The sequence below is a fragment of the Callithrix jacchus genome, chromosome 6 (genome assembly GCF_049354715.1).
Source record: "Callithrix jacchus isolate 240 chromosome 6, calJac240_pri, whole genome shotgun sequence".
Lineage (NCBI taxonomy): Eukaryota > Metazoa > Chordata > Mammalia > Primates > Cebidae > Callithrix > Callithrix jacchus.
The window spans coordinates 129,805,906-129,831,918 of NC_133507.1; the positions used below are offsets into that span (position 1 = coordinate 129,805,906).

Sequence of the window (26,013 nt, forward strand, 5' to 3'; positions counted from 1 at the left end):
AGGGAAGGAAAAACAAAAAGTAAATTGAATTTCTGTTTTGCTTATTGCAAAGTCAGTTCCCAGGTTTCACTGCAAAAATCTTGTAAAGTTTAATTTTTACATTTTTAATGTCATTAAAATATTGTCTAGACTTAAGATGTCTTTCACAGTATTTCATTGAATAAGTTGGTGTCATCATAGAAACTTTGTGGGGAAATTTACATTGACTGTAGAACCAGGAGCTCAACTTACAATTCTTGGCATTTTTCTATTATAATTGTTTTTTCTCTCCCAGAGTAAATGTGCGTTCTTTCTCACAGTGTCCTAATTCCATCCTCTGTTAAACTCCAAAACTAGTATTTAAGTAGGCATTGTGGTATAATGGATAGAGTATTGGATAGGCGTCAGTCTTGGTTGACAGTTGCAGTACTGCCACCAGGATTTGATTGTAGTCAAGTCACATATAATCTTTCTGGATTTTTGTGTCCATTTCCGTGACATGAGCTACGTGACCTAGATGATTTTTAAAAAGTGAAAATTCTGTGTTTTAGAAGGTAGGAATAGGAATAAGCATTTAAAAACTATTAGACATGGACTTAATGTATGTAAATGACTCATTTAAGATTGCGTTTTTCTTTAGAGGATCGCTTCTTAACAACTTTGTCCAGCCAGAGCTCCACCAGTTCTACTCATCTCCAATTGCCTACACCACCTGAAGTGATGTCTGAGCAGTCAGTGGGAGGGCCCCCTGAGCTAGATACAGCCAGCAGTTCCGAAGGTAGAGGTTAAGTCACTTTTACTATACTTCATTGAATCTAAGACTGAAAGATGTGTCATTGATTTACATGTGTCACCAAGGAGGAGAAACTGCTGATTCTTTGACATAATGCTCTTATCCCTTAGAATTTTCTGTTTACACTTACTGAGAGTATTTTTTAGATGCAGCTTATTATCATATTACTTCATTTAGTTACATTACTTGACATGTAAATATCTTAGTATTACATGTCACTTAGCTTCATTTACCTTCTGGGGATGTTCCTTTCTTAAGTTTCATACAGCACATGGCTACTGCTTTATAAGAAAATAAGAGAATTACAGCCATTTCTCTAAGGACAGATATTTGCTTCACAATAACAGATTTATGCCTTGCTTTCTGTTTAGGTGGTAACTACTTAATTATAGTATAAACTTTGAAATTAACTTGAAAATTGCTGTTTAACTCAGATGTAATAGTCGTAATGCTTCAGAGACATTAAAAAAAAAAAAAAGCATCCCTTGCAGTCAGTGCTATGTATGCTTCACTGTTGTTTCCTGTTTTATCCAATAGGGGTCTTTTCCCTTGATCGGAAATTTTAAACTATTATTGGTATAGTATACATATGTCCATATTCCAGAAGGGAAAAGAACCAAAGTTAGCTGTTTATACTGTTTATTCTCCCTGAATATTAATATATAAACAGATTATTTTTCATTTTAGATGTGTTTGATGGGCATTTGCTGGGATCCACAGACAGCCAAGTGAAGGAAAAGTCAACCATGAAAGCCATCTTTGCAAATTTGCTTCCAGGAAATAGCTATAATCCGATTCCATTTCCTTTGTAAGTATTATTAAAACTAGTGGCTCTTGGCAGGGGGTGTTATTTTTTCTTAATTAAAAAAACTCTCTAGACTTGCTCTCTGCATAGTTCAATATGTTTATCTGATACATGATTTCTCAATCGTAACTTTTATTTTATCATAGTTAGATGTCTTTTGATATAATGTAATTTGTAGAACATATCATTATAACATAGTAGATGAGTAGATGAAGAAGGCACTAACTAGTGTTATTTACAAAGACTAGAATTAGTTGTTCTGAAAACACTTATTTGTTTATCTTTTTTCAAAGATATATGGCTACATCTACTGATTTAATAATTATAAAAACATACTGCTGGTTGTATATGAGGTTGGTATTGCTCATCTAATAATTTACTGGGACATGGCATTGTTCTAGCACTGAAGATGAATTACAGTGACTTGTACAAGTATTTATTTAATCTTTTTTGTATGGGGCCCACTCAGATTTGGAAAGAATATAGGCTGGCTGTGAAAGTTTATTTTTCTTCCACTGGTTGACTCATGTGGCTGTCAAATGCTGCCCTTGTTATGGAACAAGTGTATCCAAAAGGTGGACATTTTTGTTAATAAGGATTTCTGCTTTTTCTTAACTGACTTATGTGTTTATTCAGTCAGTATTCAAACTTTTATTTAGTGAAACACTTATTTGTTTATCTTTTTTCAAAGATATATGGCTACATATATCTTTGTTTTAGTGCCCTATGATGTAGAACAAGATTTATGAGGAACAGTCACTGCTCTTAGGAGCTCATAATCTTTGGGAAGATATGGTTAGGACTCACAGTACAGTATGTGATATGTTTCATGATAGTAAAATATAAAAGTTTCCTTTTTTCTCTACTTTAAACCTGAATATCTCAGTTTCTTGATTGGGCTGGGATACCTCTTCGATTATGGTGTTTGTTTATGCTCTCACATTTTAAAAAAAATTTATTATTTTTTGAGTTAGAGTCTCACTCTGTCACCCAGGCTGGAGTGCAGTGGCGCGATCCTGGCTTATTGCAACCTCTCTCTCCCAGATTCATGAGATTCTCCTGCCTAAGCCTCCTGAGTAGATGGGTGCAGGTGTGCGCCACCACACCTGGCTAATTTTCGTATTTTTACTAGAGATGGGGTTTCACTGTGTTGGCCAGGATGTTCTCGAACTCCTGGCCTCAGGTGATCTGCCTGCCTCAGTCTCCCAGAGTACTGAGCCACTGGGCCTGGCCCTTTGTAATTTTTTAAAATATGTTTTTTTTTTCTTTTTAATGGTTTCTCTTCTTTCTAAATTGTTTTTTTGTGAAACACATCTTTTTAAATTATTCAGTCTTGTTCTTTCTCAAGAAGAATTTACTAGACCCTCCTTCTTACCTCTGCTCCAGTCAGAGTAGGTTTATGTTATATGTTCTTATGATTCCTGTATGATGAATTACCGTAGACTGAGTCACTTATAGACAACAGAAATTTATTTCTCATAGTCCTGGAGGCTAGAAGTCTGAGATGAGGGTGCTAGCATGGTTGGATTCTGGCGAGGGTCCTCTTTTGGGTTGTAGGTTGCTGTTGTCTCTTCATATTCTCATGTGGTGGAAGGAGGCTGAGAGAGCTGTGTTCGGTCGTCTTTATGAGGGCACTAATCCCATTCATGAGTACTCCACTCTCATGACCTAAATTACCTCCCAGAGGCCCCACTTCCTTATACTGTAACATTTGGGAGTTAGGATTTCAACATGTGAATTTTGTGAAGGCTGGATAAACATTCATTCTATAGCAATTCCCTCATAGCACTTATCACAGATGCGATATTTATTTATAGGATTGTCTATTTCTTTACCCCCTCTACAGTATAAACTCGATGGTGCCTTCTTTTTCACCATTGTATTGTTAATGTCTTACACATGTAAGATCCTTAAAAATAGTTTTTCTTCATATTATATCCTTGGCATATTTGGTGTTCAGTAAGCAGCATTTAAATAAAATGAACGACTATGCCTAACAATTCCCAGGTGAGTTAGGGTTGGAGTCAGAGGAGCAAAATTTAAGTTGAAATGGAGCTATAGTGGGCTTTTTATATGATAGTAGTAGAGTGGCTGTGTTGCATTGTTTATTATTGAACTAGTAGTATATCTTCTCCACAATTTCTAGAAGACTTTTCTCTCTAGCTTACAATGGAACGAAATATCTTAGACCTCTGCTGTTCATTTAAATTCTTTTTGAGTTTTGTATGGCCAGAGTCTTGGCAGGTTGGAAAGGTTTGTTTGGAGTGACTATCGCAGAACCCTCTGATTTGAAACCTAATTAATTCTGATAATTTTCTAATTGCCTTCAAAAACTTTCTCTTGATATTTTTTCTTTACTAATGATTCAAGTTATCAGGTCTGAATACATTTTGGCTTTCTTAATTATATTCTTAACTCTACAGTACTTAGTTAACTTATGTATTTTAAAAATTTGAATAGTGATCCAGATAAACACTACTTAATGTACGAACATGAACGAGTGCCCATTGCAGTCTGCGAGAAGGAACCCAGCTCCATCATTGCTTTTGCTCTCAGGTATTATTCATGGGACTTTGACTTATGTTGATATCTCTGTTAATCCCTTATTTTTGGGATCTTTCACATGGAGTAAAGCAAAATGATTCAATATAAGCAAAAATATATGTTCTTTAGTTATGATAGCTTGTTCTTTTTGTACATAAAAATCTTCTCCCTACCCAAATAAAGGAGTAAGAATGATTCCTAAGTATGCTCCTAGTAACTAAATTGACTAGGTAAGTTATTTACTGAGCCTGGAATCCTCTACCCATTCTGTTAAAATATGTGTTCCCTTGTATCCCTTTCCTTAGTTTACTTACTGACATAGTACTTGGAACAGCCTGCCTCGTACCATCTGAATATCCTTTTTGTACTCTTCACTTATTTGTTAATATCCCACATACGAGGTAAAATTTTTCTACTTAGAATACAGCAGTCACCTCTTATCCATGGAGTATGTGTTCTAAGAACTCTTGAGGATGCCTGAACCCACAGATAGTAATGAATGCTATAAATATTATGTTTTTTCCTGTACATACATACCTATGATAAAGTTTAATTTATAAATTAGCCTAGCCACAATTAGAGATGAACAACAACAATGATAAAATGGAATAGTTATAACAATATACTATAATAAAAGTTATGTGAATGTGCTCTCTCTCTTTCTAAATATCTTAATGTTTTTGGCAGTTGACTGTGGGTAATCGAAACCATGGAAACTGAAACTATGAATGAGGAGGGCCTACTGCAGTGCTGTTCTTCTGTCTTATTCCATAGACATTTCTGACTTTTTAGTTTATACAGTTACCATATATCTTAAAAATATATTCACTTTAGAAATATTTATATAGTGTGTCTAAAAGGGCAAAGCTTTTAAATCTTAAGAATATCTTGGTGGTAGCTGAACTTAGTTTAAGTAGAATCTAAGATGTTTAAAGCAATTTTTTTCCCACTGGAAGGCATTACAGTTTTTAATTTTCCTTTTTAGATGGTGGTCACAAGGAGTCAGTTTATTCAACAAATATTTGAATGTTTGCAAAATGTGATATATTAGGCGTTAGGTGTACAGGAGTAAATAAGGTAGATTTACATGCCTCTGCCTTTATGGAGTTTATAGTTTACTGTATAGATAATAAGGAATCTTTTTCCCTTTATGAGATTCCATATGATACATTTTTAACCTTTGCCTTTGGCCTTTGTGAACATAGTATAAGCTTCTCACTTTATTAGTCATAATAGATTAATAGATAAGCAAGGTAGGAAAGTCAACCAAATCAAAAATATTTTTTGTACTATTAGGAAGTAAGGATTCTAGTTGAGATAATCTTTTTTCAATGTCTTAGAAGAATAATACATCCTAACATGCCTGTCTTATTGCATGGCATTTATCTAAAGCAGGGCTCCCAGACTGCTAGTCTAAGAGTCAGGTTTTTTTTTTTTCTTTTTGGTTAATAGAACAAACAATTTTTTTTATTTAAAGCTTAGTGCTTTAAGTAGAAAAGCACTCTCAAGTTCTTTTTTTCTCTGTTGTACTAAACACTGAGGCTTCAAATTTAAGTTACTTGTTCAACCCCTGAAGTTATTTGATCTAAATGTCAGTAAGGCTTTTAAAATCTTTGTTGAGCATGTTGATGCTGGTTCATGAGTCTTTGGGTCATGTTTTGTATTACCATCTATGAAGACATTGACCTTTTTCATGAATCTTCTACTTGATTGCTTGGTTTGTTAACCAAAATTATTTCGTTATGGAAACTTATAATGATTGTGCTTCTATAATGCAAAACTTACTCTAAAGCATTTGATTTGATTTACTTTTAAAGAAGACGTTAATGTTTAACGTTTTTCAACCTATTTCTACCCTCAGTTGTAAAGAATACCGAAATGCCTTAGAGGAATTATCTAAAGCGACTCTGTGGAACAGTGCCGAAGAAGGGCTTCCAGCAAATAGGTGATTCTTGATTGAGTAGAATCTATTTTAATTTAGTTATGTCGTCATTTTCTATATGCTTGAACTTCAGTTTTATTATAGCATTTTATCAGTATACAAATTTCTAGGATTCAGATAATGGCACTCATATTTCAGCCAATAATTGAGAGAACAAAGTTCAAATTTAACAAAAGAACTTAAACAGTCCCTTAGGATCCAGTTTTATGGTAATTGTGATAGCAGTTAAATGTATATTGCAGATTTAATGACATTTTTGAAAAAGTGTTTTTATTTAAAAAGTAATAATTTGTAAAATTGGTAAGCTACTGCTTGACTTTGCAATTCAAAGTATCTGTGAATTGTTTATAAGTAAAGGTCCTAATACTTAAAAAACCAAATCCAAACCAGTTCTTTTGGTGTGTTTCATATTTTAGACTTATAGACAGAAATTATCACATGCTCATTATTATGATTCTTACTGAAATAGAGTTTCCATCTCTACTAACATGATAAAATTTTATCTGAATTATCATTATGGTGACTAGTGTGAGAGAAAGGAATTGATATTTTCTGTAATTTTTGACTTATGGGTGCTGATACAGTGTTAATGGACTTGGGGAACATATTATAATTTATTCCTCCATACATTGTTATAGTTACAGCATTCACTATAACTATATATACTATAACTATATACTATATACTGGACTATACACTATAACTATATACTGGACTATAAAAGTCCAGTAGATATTTCAGACTTTTTCTTCTGGGTTCTAGCCTGTGTTTTATGTAAATTATGAATCAGACTTTTGATATTGTTGGTGGGGTTATGTAGGAAGTAAATTAGTGTAGAATGTAATTAGTGTACTACTATTTTCTGTTTGACTTGTATAAAACTATTTTTTTCCTTTGTTTTTTTCATTTTAGTACTTTAGACAGCAGACCAAAGAGTAGCAGCCCTATTAGATTACCTGAAATGAGTGGAGGACAGACAAACCGTACAGTGGAAGCAGAACCACAACCAAGTAAGATTACACATGGAGGAATATTTATAATCAGATTTACTTATAATTATGGTTTGAAAAAGAAAATACATAAAAACAAGTACCATCTGGAAATGATTTGCTACTTCTAATCTCTAAAATATAAATTTAGATGTTTCTGTATGTCATCTTTATAGGTGTTTTGTTTTTCTTCCTTGATTCTTATCTCAAATATAAGTTCAAGGTATTGAATTTGAAACTTTTAAAAGTTCTTTGGTCTATGGAAAAAGGAGGATCTGCTTCCTAGAAGAGCTTTCAATGTAAAATATATAACCTAAGATAGAAAACAGCAAGTTACATTTTTTTCCTTTTTAGTTTTACAGTATTACTGTCACTATGAAAGTAAATTTTCATGCATTACTTCCTTTTATACCCATAATAGCCACATAATAATAATTAGACATCCTTATTTTTCAGAAAATAAGTTAAAATTTAGATTTAGCAACTTGCTCAAGATTAGACAGTGATGGAGCTGGGATTTGAATTTGTGTCTTCCTGACGTTGTCAGGAACACATTCAGCTACAAGTAACACCAAATTCAACTGTAAGGATTTAAACAAGTGACAGCTTATTTTTCTAAAATAACCAAACATGGAGGTTGACAATTGTTGCCATTTTGTTTAGCTGCTCAGCATTGTTATAACATTAGGAGAATACTTTCTCTATGATTCCTTTAAGTTTTCCTCATGGTTAAAAGTGTTCCATTTTTGTTTGCATTCGAGGCAGAAAGAAGGGTGTTAGCTGTTCTCTTTCATTAGGAAAGCAGAGGCTCCTCCGTTAGTCTCATTGGTCAGAACTGAAGTTCATGGCCACTCCTGACTGTGAAAGAGACAGAGAAAGTAGGGAAGAGCATTGTTCTGGTTGGCTTATATAAATCATAATCCTTTCTTGGTGCTGTACACATAGTTACATACCCTGCCCTGCTCCTTTCTTCCCACAAGTTTGTGTTCTGTTAGTGGGGAACCAGGTAGAAGTGGATATTAAGGAGGCAATACTAGTGTCTGTTTTTTTTTTTTTGGATTGGAGGTTTCAGTGGGACGGGAGAATCACAAGGAATCAGATGTTCAGAGGAATGTATTGAGTAGAGGTGAGGAACTAGGATGTTGAAAAGTAAAAAAAGGAGAGAAGGAGAGGAAGAAAGGAAGAAAAAGAGGGAGAGAGAACAGGAATATTGCTTCATTCTAAAAATGTGTATTAATAATGGCTGATCAATATTTTGTGTATTTAAAATGGAGAACTCTATAAATATTTATTGAGTTTACTTGTTCCGGATCTGAGTTGAAATCCTGGATATCCTTATTAATTTTCTGTCTCGTTGAGTCTAAATCTCATTATGGGTCTTATGTATCTGGGTATTAAGATCTCTTATTGTTGCATTGATCCTTTTACCACTATCTTTGTTGCTTTGAAATCTATTTTATCAAATGTGAGAATTGCAACTCCTGCTTTTTGTTTATTTATTTATTTTTGCTCTCCATTTGGTTGGTAAATTTTTCTCCAACCCTTTGTTTTGAGTCTTTGTGTATCTTTGGATATACCGTTAGGTTTTGGCTGTATCTTTTGATTGGGGGATTTAGTCTATTTAAATTTAGGGTTACTGACATTTGATGTTAACTGGCTATTTTATCCATTCGTTGATGTAAATTCTTCTTTATGTTGATGCTCTTTTAGGTATATTTTTAGAAAGGCTCATACTGGTTGTTCCTTTCTATGTATAATGCTTCTTTCAGAAGTTCTTGTAAAGCAGGCCTGGTGGTAATAAAATCTCTGAGTACTTGCTTGTTCATAAAAGATTTTATTTTTCCTTCACTCGTGAAGCTTAGTTTGGCAGGATATGAGATTCTAGGCTGAAAGTTCTGTTCTTTAAGTATGTTGAATATTGTCCCCCACTCTCTTCTGGCTTGTAGGGTTTCCACTGAGCCAAAAATATATTTGCAAGAATTGGAATCATATTAATAAGTGGAATATTAATAAATTGGAATGAAGCCCAAAACTAGGAGTCAAAGTATAGAGCAAGCTTTAGTAAATTCTTGGCTGTTCAATGGCCTTTTTTATTTTTTGAAAGATGCTAAAAGGGAAATCATATATTTTTCTGTGTGAAACTGTAGGAACACAGATGGCACAAAGATGTTACCTTTAACTGAATTATTTCAGCTTATGAAATTGTTTTGTGTTCATTTAGTTAACTATATTGCAATAATGTAAGAACTCAGCCCTAATTTAATCTTGTCGCTTAAGCTGTGACTGCCTTTGAAGATATTTCTGAAAAGCTTTCTAGAGAATTTCCCATATTTTTATATTCATCTAGCTGAGTATTAACCCTCCATCTGTGTTTTTCTTAATACGGGTTTTTGTTAAAAGGGGTGCTTGATTACGCAAAAGCAACATGTGGAACAATAAGTAACATGTGGAACAATGTGCTAACTAAAGTATCTGCATTACTTAGATTGATTAGCTTCATTGGTTACTGCTAATAAAGAAATGAGTTGAAAATTTTTATTTTCTACTTGCAGTGACCTATACTTAAAATTAATATGTTACTTCTTATTTTTAGCCAAAAAGGCTTCTGGAATGTTGTCCTTCTTCAGAGGGACAGCAGGGAAAAGCCCCGATCTCTCTTCCCAGAAGAGAGAGACCTTACGTGGAGCAGATAGTGCTTACTACCAGGTTGGGCAGACGGGCAAGGAGGGGACGGAGAATCAAGGCGTTGAGCCTCAAGGTGTGTTAAAGAATAAATGTGCTTATTCGAGGCTTTATTTATTTTAGTTGCATATATTTCTTACAGCCTTAAATAGATAATTCTTAGTGCTGAAACTGGGGCATTTCCTCTGTTCTCACTTGTCAGTGTGGTAGACTGGAAAAAGTATGGCTCTGGGAGAGTCCAGCTAGTTTCGGATTTCACTGCCACCATGTACTGTGCAGTAGAAGCAGAAATCTTTAATTTCCATACCCTGTAAAGTGGAAAGAACAATGTCTTCCAAAGTTTTATGTGACATTCCGGATGTAATACATCTGTCTCCTTATGTAACTCATAGTATATGCTCAAATGTTTTCATTCCACTACTTCCTCAAATGTTTTCTTTCTTTTCAAGTCACTTTAAAGTTGCATTTGTTTATGTCACCTTCATTTTGACATTTAAAAATTATGTCTAGTGCAGGGTGAGATGGCCCATGTCTGTAATCTCATCACTTTGGGAGGCTGAGATGGCAGGATCACTTGAAGCCAGTAGTTTGAGACCAGCCTGGGCAATAAAGCGAGACCTCTGTCTCTACCAAAAAAAAATGTGTGTGTGTGTGTGTGTGTGTGTGTGTGTGTGTGTGTGGTGTGTGTGTGTGTATGTCTACCTCATTGTGTTTGGGTATGGGTTTAGATCAGGAATAGGCAGACTATGCTGGCCTGTTTTTGTAAATAAACATTTATTGGGAAATAGGCACACCCATTCATTTACTTATCATCTGGTTGCTTTCACTTTATATTGCCAAGTTGAGTAGTTAGAACTGAGTGAAATATTTACTCTGTCTCTATACAGAAAGTTTGGTGTCTTCTGGGTTAGTCCATGAATTAGTAGTTTTAAAAATAGCAACTGCTGGGCCCAGTATGGTAATTCCAGCATTTTGGGAGGCTGAGGCTGGAGCATCACTTGAGACCAGCAATTTGAGTTGAGCCTGGCCAATGTAGCAAAACCCAGTCTCTACTAAAAATATAAAAATTAGCTGGGCATGGTGGTGCATGCCTGTAATCCCACTACTTGGGAGGCTGAGGCAGGAGAATCACATGAACCCGGGAGGTGTAGGTTGCAGTGAGCCGAGATTGCACCGTTGTACTCCAGCCTGGGTGACAGCAAGACTCTGTCTCAAAAACAAAAAACTGCTATAATAAATTTTAACTAGTAATTAAAATATCTGTTTAGTATTCTGTAGGCTGCTTGCTATTGGGCTGTAGCTGTTTAAAATTTAATCATTGGAAGGCTTTGATACTTCAAAAATCATTTTAAAATGTGAAACTCACAGGATGATTTGTTCTTCTAGATCCTAAGATGTATTCCAAATCTCTAATAATTACACAGAAAGTAGTAAGCTTGCATGGCAAATCAGTCACATATGAAAAAAATGTTCTGACTTATACTCTATTTTATGTTTAAAAATGTTTATATATTTATAAAGTTATATTTCTCAAGTGTATTAATAAAATTATATATTAATATATTAGTTGCTGCCTTCTGTGCAACTGAAGGTGAGCCTTTCTCATTTAATTTTATGTTAATTTTATATGTTATATGATTATATATGTTATATGTTAATAAAATTATATATAATATATATAGTATATGATACAGTTTTATGTTTTAAAAAATAATTTATTCACATTTTATGTATCTTAGTACATGATAAAGCACTGCAAACTGTTGAGGAAACATTCTACACACATGGGGAAAAATATAATAAAGAAGCTATGGTTTCATTTGGACAGTTTAATTGTATATCTAATGCTTGCTTGATAGTGACTTGATCTAAGAATTGAGTTACTATATTGCCATTGTATGAATCATTCCGTTGTAAGAAAAAGTATTCAACCTAAATTCTCAGTTTTTCTAATTTACAAACTGAAATTGCAAAAAACTCATACATTTTTATTGTAATCATTTAGACAGTTTAACTGTATATCTAATGCTTGCTTGATAGTGACTTGAGTAGGATATTTTTACTTTTAATTTGCTAAGTTTTTTTGTTACGTCAAGGAAAAAGGAAAAGACAAAATGAACTGATATTTACTCAAAAGTGGCTTTACTAATGATGTTAAACCTTTTAGATGAAGTAGATGGAGGAGATACACAAAAGAAACAACTCATAAATCCTCATGTGGAACTTCGTAAGTATGAGATAATATATCATTGGTTTGGGGAGAGGGACTACAGTTGAGTCAACTCTATTATTTGAGAACTCTAGCTTTAAACTAGATAAATATCCCAGTTCTTGAAATGAATATTAAGTCTGTATGCAGACATGAGGTATATTTAATCTATCTATAAAATATGCATTACTTAATTTACAAAGAAATTTAATGAACAGTATAATTTATAAATTATGCTTTTATTTCTAATATTTAAACATTTACTTATGTAAATAGAGCCACAGAGCTTTGACAGTTGCATTTAGAATTGTGTATATGGGTACCAGATATATATTACCCAGAATAATATGTACAGTACATTTTAAGATGTTTATTAAGAATGGATATAAATGTACAGTGATGTTAATATGGTAGGTAACCAGCGTAAAAATAGAACTGACTCATATTTTTTGTGTGATTTCTCTCATTTCTCTTTTTTTTGAAAATATGTAAAAAGGGTCATAGGATGTTCTTTAAGTTCCCCTGAAGATCACTTTAACAAAATTATGATAAATAGGGATTTAGATCTAACATGAAAATTGCCATCATGTAAAAACTTAATTGGTTGCATTTGGCTGGGGCAGGAGGTGAGGGAGCTGGGGAGGAAAAATATTTTCTGAGTCATAAAGCATTTAAAAAAAACCTCTGTTTATAGAATTTTCTGATGCTAATGCCAAGTTTTACTGTCGGCTCTACTATGCGGGAGAGTTTCATAAGATGCGTGAAGTCATTCTGGGCAGCAGTGAGGAAGATTTCATTCGTTCCCTCTCCCACTCATCGCCCTGGCAGGCCCGGGGAGGCAAATCAGGAGCTGCTTTCTATGCAACTGAAGGTGAGTTTTTCTCATCATTTATTGATTGGTTCAATAGTCTCCATCTCTTTCCCTCAGAAAATGCAGCAGGAAGGATATTACTTAAGAACTTCCATAACTATGACCTACTAGATTTATAAAGTTTTATTTGGTAGTCTTAAAAAGTAGATCTAGAACTGAACTTAAAAACTGACAAAAGTAGAGGGTCTTTGACTATATGAATCTGCAGGATCCCTTCCAGCCTTTCAGTTAATTGAGAATTGTGTTCTGATCAAAATTTTCACTGTGACATTAGAAAATATTCCTTGAAATCATAAAGCAACCTGATCATGTAGGATCTTTGGAATGATGTATTATAGATTGCCGTATATGTTGTGATTGAATAAACACATAAAATTTCTGCCTTTTAGATGATAGATTTATTTTGAAGCAAATGCCTCGTCTGGAAGTCCAGTCTTTCCTCGACTTTGCACCACATTACTTCAATTATATTACAAATGCTGTTCAACAAAAGGTAGAAATCTAAAACCATGGTCTATAATCAGAGTTTGGTGGCTTTTTTCACATTCTTTCTGATAGCCTGTTCTTATGTTGTTGTAAAGAAATACATGAGGCTGGGTAATTGGTAAAGAAAAGAAGTTTATTTGGCTTATGGTTCTGCAGGCTGTATACAAAGCAGAGTGCTGTCAGTGTCTGTTTCTGGTGGGCCTCAGGAAGCTTACAGGCATGGTATAAGGCAAGGGGAGCCAGCATGTCACATGGAGAGAGATGGAGCAAGAGAATGGGGTTAGGGGTGGGGGAAAGTGCCGCATTCTTTTAACTAACCAGATCTTGCATGAACTCAGAGCAAGGAGGGCAGCAAGCCATTCATGAGGGTTCTGCCCACATGACCCAAATACCTCTCACCAGGCCCCACCTCCAACATTTCGGATAACGTTTCAACATAAGATTTGGTGGGGGGCAAATATCCAAACTGTAACAGTCCTAATGGCAGTTTTCTCTATGGTAAGATATATGCAGGACACAAATGGATCTCTGTTATGTTGTTCAGGTATTACAGGATTCAGAGATCTTAAACTATGTATTTTCTGCCTTTGTTCTTTTTTTTTCTCATTCTGCCGACACCTCTCCTATTTAATTCCTCACTAACTCCAAGTGATCTCGAGCAAGTTGCCTTTAATTAGTTTATATAAAAAAATCACTTAAGACATTAAGACTGGATGAAATTAGGTGCACATTCAGTAGTTGGTAATTTTGCTAAGACTGAAATTTGAAATGTGTATTGAGAAATGAGGGGATGCTTCCTTTAGCTGGAAAGAGAGGCAGCCAATGGTCCAGGTTTGCCCACTTGTCATTGAGCAACCACCAGTGCCCCATACCCCAACCCAGCTGCCACCTTAGAATCATGAAAGAGTTACATAGTTTTGGGTTATTTTCTTTTTAAGTTATCATGGTTTATTGCATGGTCTTGGGGGAAATTACATGTCATAATAAAGTTTTTGATCAACTGGATTATTCCTTGGGAGAATGTTAAGGGTCTGATATTTTTACTGGCATTGCTGTTATACTCACTTCTGAGATTCAAGGATTTGAGTTTTTTTCAAGGTCCTTTGGTTGGTCATATTAATAGAAAATTATGTTTATATATTACATAGATAATCCTTATATTGGTATTAAATTATAAATAACCCTTTTTCATAAGAGTTTACTTTGACCTTCTCTTGATTAGAGGCCCACAGCATTGGCCAAAATTCTTGGAGTTTACAGAATTGGTTATAAGAACTCTCAGAACAACACTGAGAAGAAGTTAGATCTCCTTGTCATGGAAAACCTTTTCTATGGGAGAAAGATGGCACAGGTAAGGGTATTGGATTATGTGAAGCATTTAGCTACTGGAAACTTTTGTACTTTTGGTTCTTAAATATAATGAATCAGAGGGTAACATCTTATTTTATAGTAAGTATGAACTTTGATTACTAGACCATATTTAACTTTTGACTTGCTCAGCCTTAGAGAAAGAATAAAGAGGAATTATTCTTGTGAAGTGGTCTTAAAATTCAGCATATCCAATATTCTGGAATCACAGAATTGGTAGAATAAGAAGGCAGATCTTTAAAGATTAAGAAGCTGAGACCCAGAGAAATTAAGTGCTTCATCAAAATCATTCAGTTATTCCTAGATTCAGGTTAGTCTAGATTCTAAAACAGTGCTCTTCAAAGTGCTCGTCCTTGAACTGTTTCCAGACTGTAATGAGATAAGGAACTTGTGCTAGAATGTAATTCAGTGCACTGGTTTCTTCATTGAGAACATCTTTTATGAGAACTAAACAATATGCTTAATAATGTAATTGATTTATATTCTGGCACTAGTTCCCTAATGTCATAGTGAGCCAGAAGCAACTGACCAGCACTGGCCTGGAGGATATACTATAGGTTGTACTGGTTCTGGTACTCAAGTCCTTTGTCCTTTGAGTCCTTTGCACTGCTTTTGCTACCACTCAAATATTCCTACATTATGCTCTTCTACATTGGCGTAAGTAATTGTCCGGAGTTTGATATTAAAACTTTGTTTATTTGCCTCTCTCTCTCTCTCTCTCTCTCTTTCTTTTTTTAACACTGCCTTGTGATCCAGTGATATATTTCTGGAGATACTTGTTAATGTATCTTAAAGTGAATTAAATTGGCCAGTGTATTTCAGAAATGTTTCAGTAATTGAGTATCTAGGTGTTAATTTTATATGATAGGATTATATTACTGTGTATTTTATGTACTGCACAATTATATCACCATGCATTTAAAAACTTAAAAATTGCAATTCAATTTTTCAATAAAATCTAAGAGTGTATGTAATGGTAGTGACTACAAGGAGTCTTTCCGCCTTTTCTATTTAATTACATTAATCATTTGTGGCAACCCATACATAAATGACAAAGAATTTTCTTTCTGCTAGGTTTTTGATTTGAAGGGCTCTCTTAGGAATCGGAATGTAAAAACTGACACTGGAAAAGAGAGTTGTGATGTGGTCCTGCTAGATGAAAATCTCCTAAAGATGGTTCGAGACAACCCTCTGTACATTCGTTCTCATTCCAAAGCTGTTCTGAGAACCTCCATCCATAGTGACTCCCATTTCCTTTCTAGCCACCTCATTATAGATTATTCTTTGCTGGTTGGGCGAGATGATACTAGCAATGAACTAGTAGTTGGAATTATAGGTAAGTCAGTGTGTACCCTACTTACAGTTCATGAATAAGATTCTATTGAACCTGGTCTAATAATAGCTTATTGAATATTTTCACAAACTTGCATTCGTAATTTCAAAAATAACAGTTTTTTTATTCTAGTCTCTTCTCAGTTTCCTCATTTTCATTATCTTTACCAAAAATATGTGAATTCAAAAAGTCACTTATAAATGAGTCCCTTCGTGATTGTTGTGAGGATTAAACAAATTAATGTGGAGAAAGCCCTGAGAACAGCGCTTAGCATATTGTTAGCGCTCAATACAAGTTAACTGTCATAGAAATAGTAGTAATAGTCACTGCTGTTGTCATCTGATTATTTATTAACATAGTTTTATTGCTAATTTTACTCCTTCTATCCCTAGATTATATTCGAACGTTTACATGGGACAAAAAGCTTGAGATGGTTGTGAAATCAACAGGAATTTTAGGAGGACAAGGTGAGCAGAATTTTTGTTTTGTTTCAATTTTTCTCGTATTTCTTACCAGTTAAAATTTTAAAAGTGAATACTGGTTCTTTTTTTAGTTGTAGAAAATAAGTGGTTATCTCTGATTTCATTGTCATTTCTAAAATGACCAAACAATAATGAGAATTGTATAGGTCAGGAAATACTGGGTGTAAATTTGTGTTAAAATCTCAGGGGTTCTCAAAAAGATTTTTTTAAAAGCCAGATGTTCTGAATAAGAGATTTTCTTTAATTAACAGTTGAGACTTCCACGTTCTCTAAGTTTGCCTCTTTTGTGCTTTTAGATATCTCTCATCTATAGGCAAGAGCTAGTGTTTTTAAATAGAAACTCCTACCAGGCAGGACCTTGTTCCATGGCATGTGGCACAGCAGATAACCCTGCTTGCTCACTTAGACTGCTCTGGCGTGTGTATCTTTATGGCAGTTTATATGAAAGAACATGGTTGGTTGACTTCAGTTGTCCAGTCAATTATATAACAGCTTTTCCCCTTTTCTCTTTCATAATCTTAGGTAAAATGCCAACAGTGGTGTCTCCGGAGTTGTACAGGACTAGGTTTTGTGAGGCAATGGACAAGTATTTCCTAATGGTACCAGACCACTGGACAGGCTTGGGTCTGAATTGCTGAAATCAAGCACATATTTTGAAATGGACTGTGAAGGAAAAGGGGACAGGAACAAAGGAGCAAAAACAAGCTACATGTTTTATTTCATCATGTTCACTACTGTATGCACAATTTTCAGTTCTGTGGCTCTGTAGACTGTAATGGAATGGAAAAAATCCATGAATTTGCACTTTGGTTTTTGATTCCTGTGGATTAGCTGTCTGTAGGTTGGGAAGTGGCATGAAAATTTTCTTACTTAAGCTAAAATACAGACATGTTTCCAAGGGCTAAAGTTGGAGATGAGTAGATAGGGTGAAAAATGGGTTGAATTTGCTAACTTGTTTTAAGAAGAAAACAATGGCTCATAAATTGACTCTCCTGGCATCACATTTGACACATTACTCAGAAAGCATTTGTAGAGCTGCTGAATTTGTTTTATGTTTTTCTGTCATAATTTAATGTTACTTATTATCATAATTTCTGAAACCTTTACAAAAATTCTGATTTATTCCATTAATGGCCAGTTAAACATGTGGGCATTTATTGTTTTATTGAGGAATTTGACTTAAACTGGGAATCCTGTCATGTTCTTTGTCTTCCCATCTTGCCTGTTTTCGAGTATGTTAGATATTTTTAAAATTCTGTCTTCTCTGGATGACAGGAGGGTACAGCTTTTTTAACCTTAAGTCTTTTTTGGAGATACTTTTAAAACTTGTTTAAAACTTTTGTGCAATTGATATATTAAACTGCACTTACTTGCATATGCTCATATTCCAGGGTTTTTTCTCTATTTTCAGGGTATCATAGTAAATCAATAAAAAATGAGTCTGTAGTCACTAAACCTTAATGGAATAATTATTAATGAAGGATTTTTAAAATATAAAAAATAAATTAGGCCTAATCTAAGAAATTGAGTGAGAAGGAAACACTCGTTTTTTTTTTTTTTTTTTTCTTTATAGGTAAAGTGTCTTTTCAATATAACCAGCAATTTAAGTGGCATCTATAAATTCAAAAAATGTCTACTGTGGACATCCCCATTTTCTAATTTTCTGTATATTGGCTAGTTCTGATTGCTTAGAAATGTTAAGTAGGCCAGGTGTGGTGGCTTATGCTTGTAATCCCAGCACTTTGGGCGGCCGAGGCCAGCAGATCAGCTGAGGAGTTTGAGACCAGCCTGGCCAACATGGTGAAACCCCATCTTTCTACTAAAAATACAAAAAATTAGCTGGGCATGGTGGCACACTCCCTGCTACTGGGGAGGCTGAGGCAGGAGAATTGTTTGAACCTGGGAGATGGAGGCTGCAGTGAGCTAAGATCATGCCATTGCACTCCAGCCTGGGCGACAGAGAGAGACTTCATCTCAAAGAGCAAAACAAAACAAAGTTATTCTTAGTAAGGAACGTCTTGTTTAATAGCATTTTTGTTTATTTTAAAAAGTGATCAGAAGTGGTAAACTATCTTTGAGGAAATACTGCAACCCCTGAATATTTCCACTTCTTTTTTGTAACAAGGATAAGTTAGGGATTTATAAAGTTGTAAGGATTTCACTGTTTTCAGACTGCCTGTAATAATAGCACATTAACCTTCACATAATAAGACATCTGGACAAGTTTAGTTATACAGTATGATGAATATTTTAAGTAGGAACGTTATGGAAAGTTTGCTTTAGAGAATGAAGGCAGTAGTTCAGTATTTGGTGCTTATTAAAAATGTGGTTTGTTTTGAACTGGAAGCAAGTTGATCAAGGACTTATGACTAATGTGATGCTAAGTTCCACTTGACCCCTTTTAAAAATGTGTATGTGCCTTTTAAGATATACAAAACACTGATGATTTTAGTTTTGAAATCAAAGACTATTAAAGGAACTATACAGAGGTTTAAAAAAATGTGGGACATTATCATCTTCTTTCATGTCCGGAACAATGGATTTTATATCTGATTTAAAATGCCAACACCGTTTTGTCTCTGTTCATTGTTTCTGTGAGGATATGTAGGGTTATTTATCCTGTCCATTTCCTGTACTCCTCTAGTCAAGAACACTTGAAGTACAAGGTGTCATCCCCTAGCTGCAATCAGGTTCTTTGTTTTTAGTTTCAGTTCTATGTGCATAGCAGGAATTCTCCATGGGAATGGCTTCTGACAATAATGTGTCCTGTTGGTTTTGTTTTCCATGTCCATGACTTGAAAAAAACTCTGTTTTAAAGTACTGCTGCCTTGCTGCTTAGTAGGTAACTTTGTGGCAGAAATTTTCAGTATAACTCATTCTGAAGCAATAGTTGCTGCCTTGCAAGAGTAATCTCTCCTTTTAAAATTGGACAGTATTAATGAAGGAGAAATATAAAATTTAACTTTCTGTTGAGTGGTGGAACTGTATGTCTGGTCCTTTGCTGCTCTTGTTTAGGCCACTATCATAGACATGAGATATTTCAAATATTGTGCTACTCAGTGTTAAGTATTGAGTGACTGTTTTCCTTTCCTTCAAGGCCTAGAGTATATTAATTCTGAAAAGTTAGGAATGAGTAAGAAATCTTAATACTTCTTTCCTTAAAATACCGGATGAGTCCCAAGAATAATTGATAGTAGCAAGAGAAAACTATGTCAGTAACATGTTGCTTTGTATAAAAATCTTATTTATAAATATGAAGCTTTTTGATGCCATCAAAACTTATTAAAAAATAGGAAGGATTTACTTTTTTCTAATTCGGACCTAAGAAAAATAATGGGAACAAGCTGTTGCAAGCTCTTTTGTAATCTATTGAATACCTTATAGATACTCAAAATTTCCTACAAACTAATTTTTTCCATGATTTAGCAGTGAGTGGTTTTCTAGCTTTGGCTTTTAATAGGCCTTGTAAACAGTAGGGTTATATTGACATCAGCTTTTGTGATGACTTTGTGGTCATCAGCTTCATGGCATTTCACCCATTTGCAGTGAACTTGTGTAAAACTGCTAAGGAAAATAATTAATTACCTGTAGAAGTTAGCTGAGCTTCAAGAGGGAAAGCTGTTGTAAATGAGCCTGATTGTATAACGGGTCGGGCCATTCATTATTCCTCAAGTGTTAATATACTGACTTATGCAGTATTCCAACCATCTAGTGCAATGCCTTTTTTTTTTTGTAACACAGGTGCAGTGTATTATAGAAAAAATAAAAATTACAATCATTAGTAGTTTTATTAATACTGCTGTGTCCGTTTTGTAAAAAATGTACATTATGTCTTTTGACAGGTTGAATTTTAAACTAGAGAAATGACATTGTAAATTGTAGTAGCCTCTTTTAATGTAATATGAAAAATGCAACTATATTGAAAGTACTTAATGTATTATATTGTATATATTTCTCTACGTTGGTTCTATCTATTTTTTATGATTGACATGTTATTTAAAAGATAACTGCCTTGAACTTTTGGAGACTTGTACTGTAAATAAAGACTTAATAAACTGAGCATCTACTTACTCCACTTAGTTTTGAATCTGCTTGAAGAAATGACAACAAAAGGAAATGGAGGTCCGTGCAAGCCTAGTCTCTCTGTTACTGGTGGAGGGTGTCCAGGTTCTTGGCATTTTGAACAAAGAATTGGCCAGAACACATGAAGCAAGGAAAGAATGAAGCTACAGAAGCAGAGAGTTATTGGAAAAAAAGTACATTCCACAGGGGTGCAAGAACCCCCGACACAATTTTCCGGGGTTTGAATACCCTCTAATTTCCCATTGATTACTTGGTGTACCCTATGTAAATCAATTAGTGGCCTGCAGTCAGGCTGAAGTGAAGTTACAAAGGTTACACCCTACGCAAGTGTCTCGTTTGTGGAAAACAACCAATCAGAGGCTGAAGTTGCAAACGTTACACCCTATGCAAGTGTCTGGTTGTGGAAAGCAACCAATCAGAGGCTGCAGTGAAGTTACAAAGTTACACTCCTATGCCAATGTCTGGTTGCAGAAAGGGGCCAGAGATACTTTCAGTTTTCCATCTGCCATGCAGAAAAGCGGGGAGAGTACTTGCAAAGGGAGTAGTCTCTGGTTTTTTTGCTACTTGGGTGTGGAAAGTTGGGGTTTTCTTTTCTAGTTCTAGAAAGTCAGTGTGAATCAGTGTTAGGTTCTCTGCCTCCAGACTATTCTGCCTCACCTGTCCTGGCAGTGTCGCTTTCTGTTCATTCTGTTCATTCTCTTTCTGGTTGTTTAACCACTGGAGAATCTGTAACAGGTAAATCCACAGTTTATTTCAGCCAATAATGGGCAGGTGGCGTTGGCCTCACTTACGATAGGGCCCTCAAGGAAGTCACGTTCTCTTCCATTTGCGATTGGCTAAGTTTGTGGGTGGGCAGGGCTCTCCGCTGCCAACAACTCAAACCTGTGGGCACGAGGCCGGGAGGCCCGCCTCCTGCCTGGGTTCATGCAGACAAGGGTGGCTGAGTAGAGCGTGCCCTGAAAGGTGGTTGGACTGGTGGCCGGCTGCGCAGGGAGACCAGGAGGTGGCAGACCCGTGGGTCGCCCAGTTGCTGCCTCCATGTTCTCGTGTGGGGCAGGAGGAGTGGATGCAGCTGGGGAGGCAGCCCACTCTCCAGTCCCCATCCACCCACAGCTTTCTTGGGTAGGAGAGAAATTATCTGAGATAATTCCTGGTTTAATTTTAAAAATGGAGAGTTTTAAAAAATGATTTTTCCCTCGAAAATTATCTTTTTATGCTTTGAAGCAGTTTGTCACCAGCATGGTGTTTTTTCTTTTTCTACACTAAACAAAAGCATTTCTTTAAGAAAATGGGACTTGAACAGGTAAGAAGAGCTCTCCACTTGTTCCTCCGTCTTCCGTGGGAGCAGCCCCCGCGGGGTCTCACACGGGTCCAGAGTGGTGGCCTCCCCGAGCCCCTGCGGGCCCCTTCCCGGTCAGCTGGGATGGGGGAAGCGTGCTCCTCGCAGGTCACTTGATCCTGAGGTCCTTGCTCAGGCGCTGGGCATGTCTGGGGCCCAGAACCGCGGCTCTGGGCCAGACCTGGCTGAGGCTGTGCTTGTGCGGCAAGTGGAGGCTGCTCCCGGGCCCTGCAGTCCTCCCGCTTGTTCAGGGCTCTGGAGCCTGGTGGGCTGCAAGCTGCGCAGCAAGCTCTACCTGGGCTCATTCATCCAGCCACCCGTGGAGCGCCACAGTAAAATAGCACCGGGAAGCAGCTGTGGCCTGCTGCCACCAGACTGCCTTCTGTGATGAAAGTGGGGGCCAGGATTACAAGGCCATCTTTTGTTGGCATCAGCCAGGCACGCTGTGCTGTCGTGGCCTTAACCCAGGCTGTGTGGCACCTGCTGATGAGAGGCCAACCCAAGCACCCAGCTGCAGCTACCGCTGGCCTCAGACATCAGCACCCCGAAGGATATTTTGGAGTGCCACGGTGGAGGTCCTGGCTGCTCCTCCACCCACTTGATGTAGGCCGAGAATCCCATGCTTGATGTCGCATGAGGCGTCAGCAAGGAGCACGTTGCTGGGGTGACAGCCCAGGCTGAGGACGGTGGAGCCAATGGGCTTCTTGATGTACTTGCACACTATTCTCCTGCTGGAAATAACAGATGTCAATGACATGCAGCTGCGCCCACAGCAAATTTGTCCTGTGGGCTCAGCACACACAGTGCGTGGGGGCTTACTCGCTCAGCCTGTCAGCGTCCACACAGAGGCCTTGCGGCCTGTGCCACAGGTCACGATGAGGTTACTCTCTGAGGTCCAGTCGATGCCTCATACCTGTCTGTTCTGCTCCTTGAGTTTGGGCACCTTGGTCCACTTGGCCCCACGCTTACAGCTTGCGCACCTCATGGTTGTTGAGGCAGGTGGTGGCCATCTGGATGTGGTCCTTGCTCCAGGCTTGGCAGCCATGGGTTTCTGTAGGCAGCTGTGGGAAGCTGTAGCTGCTCTCCTTTCAGAGTGCCCCAGTTGCAGACTCTGGGCAGGATGCACCCAGCCAGTGCTCTGATTTTTTGTAGTTAAGTGCATAAGGCAATTTTACCATCTTAACCATTTTTTTAATTGTAAAATCTGGTAATCGCGTTGTGAAACAGATCTCCACAACTTTTTCATCTTGCAAAACTAAATAACTCCTCTTCCCCCACTCCCAGCCTCCAGATGACTGTTTGTTTGTATGAATTTGATTACTTACATTAACTATATAAATGGGTTCATAAGTATTTGTCTTTTTGTGTCTGGTTATATCACTTAGCATAATTTCAAAAATATTTTGAAATACACGAATTTCAAAAATTCGTGTATTATGATTCAGGATTTCCTTTTTTTTAAAAAAAGGATGAAGAGTATTCCTTTGTATATATGCCACATTTTTTTTTTGTCCATTCATCTTTCTTCAGATGTTTGGGTTGTGTGATGTTTAATTATATGTCAACTTGACTGGGCAAAGGGATGCCCAGATAGCTGGTAAAACATTATTTCTGGGTATGTTAGTGAGGCTGTTTCCAGAAGATATTAGCATTTGGATTGGCAGGGTGAATAAATGCGATCTGCCATCATCAATGTGGATGGGCCAGAACAAAACAAAAAGGTTGAGAAAGGACAAATTCCCCACCCCCCCCCACCAGTCTTGAGCTGGGATATCTATCTTCTGCCATCAGACATCAGAGCTTCTTGTTCTCAGGCCTTCAGACTCTAGAAGTTATATCAGTGGCTTCCCTGGTTCTTAGGCCTTTGGACTCAGACTGGGGTTTCCCTGATTCTCAAGCCTTTGGACTTGAATTGAATTACAACATAAACTGCCTAGTTCTCTAGCTTGCATACAGCATACTGTGGGACTTCTTGACCTCCATAATCATGTGAGCTAATTCCCATAATAAATCTCCTCTTATGTATCTATATTTCATATAGATATGATACCTATATATCAATTCCATAGATAGATGTCTCATATATATATACCTATATCTCTATATATAGATGTCTCATGTGTGATATCTTCATAGATATTATATCATATATATATATATCTGTTTCTTTGGAGAATTCTGACTGATAAAGCTTTCTTCCACTTCTTGGTTATTGTGAATAATGCTGCTGTAACCATGGGTATGCAAATGCCTCTTTGCATTGAGTTCTTTTAGGTAAATACCCAGAAGTGGATTGCTGGATGATTTGGTGGTTCTACCTTTAATTTTTTGAGGAAATTCCATACTGTTTTCCATAGTGGTTGCACCATTTTATAATCTCAACAAGAGTGCACAGGATTTCCATTTCTCTACATCCTTACCAGCACTTATTTGTGTGTGTGTATGTGTATGTGTAATGGCTGTCCTAATGGGTGCAAGGTGATGTCTCACTGTGGCTCTGATTTGCACATATCTGATGATTGGTGGTATTGCGCATCCTCCCATATGCTTGTTGGTCATTTATATATAATCTGTGGGAAAAAAATGTCTATTTAAGTCCTTTGTCTATTATTTTTCCTTCCAACTTTTATTTTAGGTTCGAGGGTACATGTGCAGGGTTGTTACATGGAGAAATTGTGTGTCACGGGGATTTGGTATACAGATTATTTGGTCACCCAGGTAAATGAGCATAATACCTGATAGGTAGCTTTTTGACCCTCATCCTTCTCCCACCCTCCACCCTGAAGGTGTCTTTTGTTCCCTTCTTATTGTCCATGTGTACTCAATGTTTAGCTCCCACTTATAAGTGAGAAAATGTGGTATTTGGTTTTCTGTTCTTGCATTAACTTGCTTAGGATGATGGCCTCCGGCTGCATCCATGTTAATGCAAAGGACATGATTTCATTCTTATTTATGGCTGCATAGTATTCTGTGGTGTATATGTACCACATTTTCTTTATCCAGTCCACGTTGATGGGCATCTAGGTTGCCTCCATGTCTTTGATATTGTGAATAGTGCTGTGATGAACATATGTGTGCATGTGTCTTTGTGGCAGAACAATTTACATTTCTTTGGGTATATATCCAGTAATGGGGTTGCTGGGTTGGGTAATAATTCAGTTTTAAGTTCTTTGAGAAGTCTTTAAACCTCTTTCCCCAGTGGCTGAACTAATTTACTTTACATTCCCACCAGCAGTGTCTAAGCATTTCTTTTTCTCCACAACCTCTCTAACATCTGTTATTTTTTGATTCTTAACGATAGCCATTCTGACTCATATGAAATGGTATCTTACTGTGGTTTTTGACTTGCATTTCTCTGATGATTAGTGATGTAGAGCATTTTGTTCAAATGCTTGTTGGCTGCATGTATGTCTTCTTTTGAGAGGTGTCTGTTCCTGTCCTTTGACCCCTTTTTAATGGGCTTGTTTGTTTTTTGCTTGTTAAGTTTTGTGTAGATTCTGATTATTAGACCTTTGTCAGATGCATAGTTTGTGAATATTTTCACCCATTCTGTAGGTTGTTTACTCTGTTGATAGTTTCTTTTGCTGTGCAGAAGCTCTTTAGTTTAGTTGGTTACAGCTTGTCAATTTATATTTTTGTTGCTTTGTCTATTTTTAAAAATAGAGTAATTTGATTATTTTGTTTTTGAATTGTAGGAATTCTTTACATACTGTGGATGCTAACTCTTATCAGATATATGATTTGCAAACATTTCTCTTATTTTATCGGTTGCCTTTTCATTACTGTGTCCTTTGATTAGCAATAGTTTTTATGTTTGATGCAGTCCCATTTGTCCATTTTTTTTGTTGTTGTTGCCTGTGTTTTGGTGTTAATATCCAAGAATGTGGAACATGTCATATCCACATTCAATGTCCTGAAGATTTTTTTCTACTTTTTCTTTTAGAAGTTTTATTGCTTTGGGTCTTTGGGTTAAGTCTTTAATCTATTTTGAGTTAATTTTTGTATGTGATATAAGAGAAAGGTCCAACTTCATTATTTTGCATGCAAATATCCAATTTTCCCAGCACCCTTTGTTGAACAGACTATCTTTTTCCCATTTAGTGCTCTT

The 26,013-nt window shown here is 36.3% G+C and overlaps 1 protein-coding gene across 50 annotated transcripts in view; it reads left to right on the forward strand.

Annotated features, from left to right (window-relative positions):
• Positions 1 to 20,553, forward strand: part of PIKFYVE (phosphoinositide kinase, FYVE-type zinc finger containing) — a 102,328-nt gene extending 81,775 nt beyond the window's left edge. For 47 of the 50 annotated variants that reach the window (XM_078328324.1, XM_078328328.1, XM_078328337.1 and 44 more), the window contains 13 exons: positions 620 to 757; positions 1,460 to 1,580; positions 4,038 to 4,133; positions 5,983 to 6,066; positions 6,976 to 7,073; positions 9,646 to 9,810; positions 11,902 to 11,961; positions 12,638 to 12,814; positions 13,204 to 13,307; positions 14,523 to 14,651; positions 15,743 to 16,004; positions 16,394 to 16,468; positions 17,006 to 20,553. In XM_078328324.1, the coding sequence (XP_078184450.1) occupies positions 620 to 757; positions 1,460 to 1,580; positions 4,038 to 4,133; positions 5,983 to 6,066; positions 6,976 to 7,073; positions 9,646 to 9,810; positions 11,902 to 11,961; positions 12,638 to 12,814; positions 13,204 to 13,307; positions 14,523 to 14,651; positions 15,743 to 16,004; positions 16,394 to 16,468; positions 17,006 to 17,121 (1,625 nt within the window). In that variant the 3' untranslated portion in view covers positions 17,122 to 20,553. The remainder of the gene's footprint in view (positions 1 to 619; positions 758 to 1,459; positions 1,581 to 4,037; positions 4,134 to 5,982; positions 6,067 to 6,975; positions 7,074 to 9,645; positions 9,811 to 11,901; positions 11,962 to 12,637; positions 12,815 to 13,203; positions 13,308 to 14,522; positions 14,652 to 15,742; positions 16,005 to 16,393; positions 16,469 to 17,005) is intronic. The other 3 variants (XM_078328342.1, XM_035305504.3, XM_078328341.1) reach the window with 1 other exon arrangement.
• Positions 20,554 to 26,013: the final 5,460 nt, after the last annotated feature.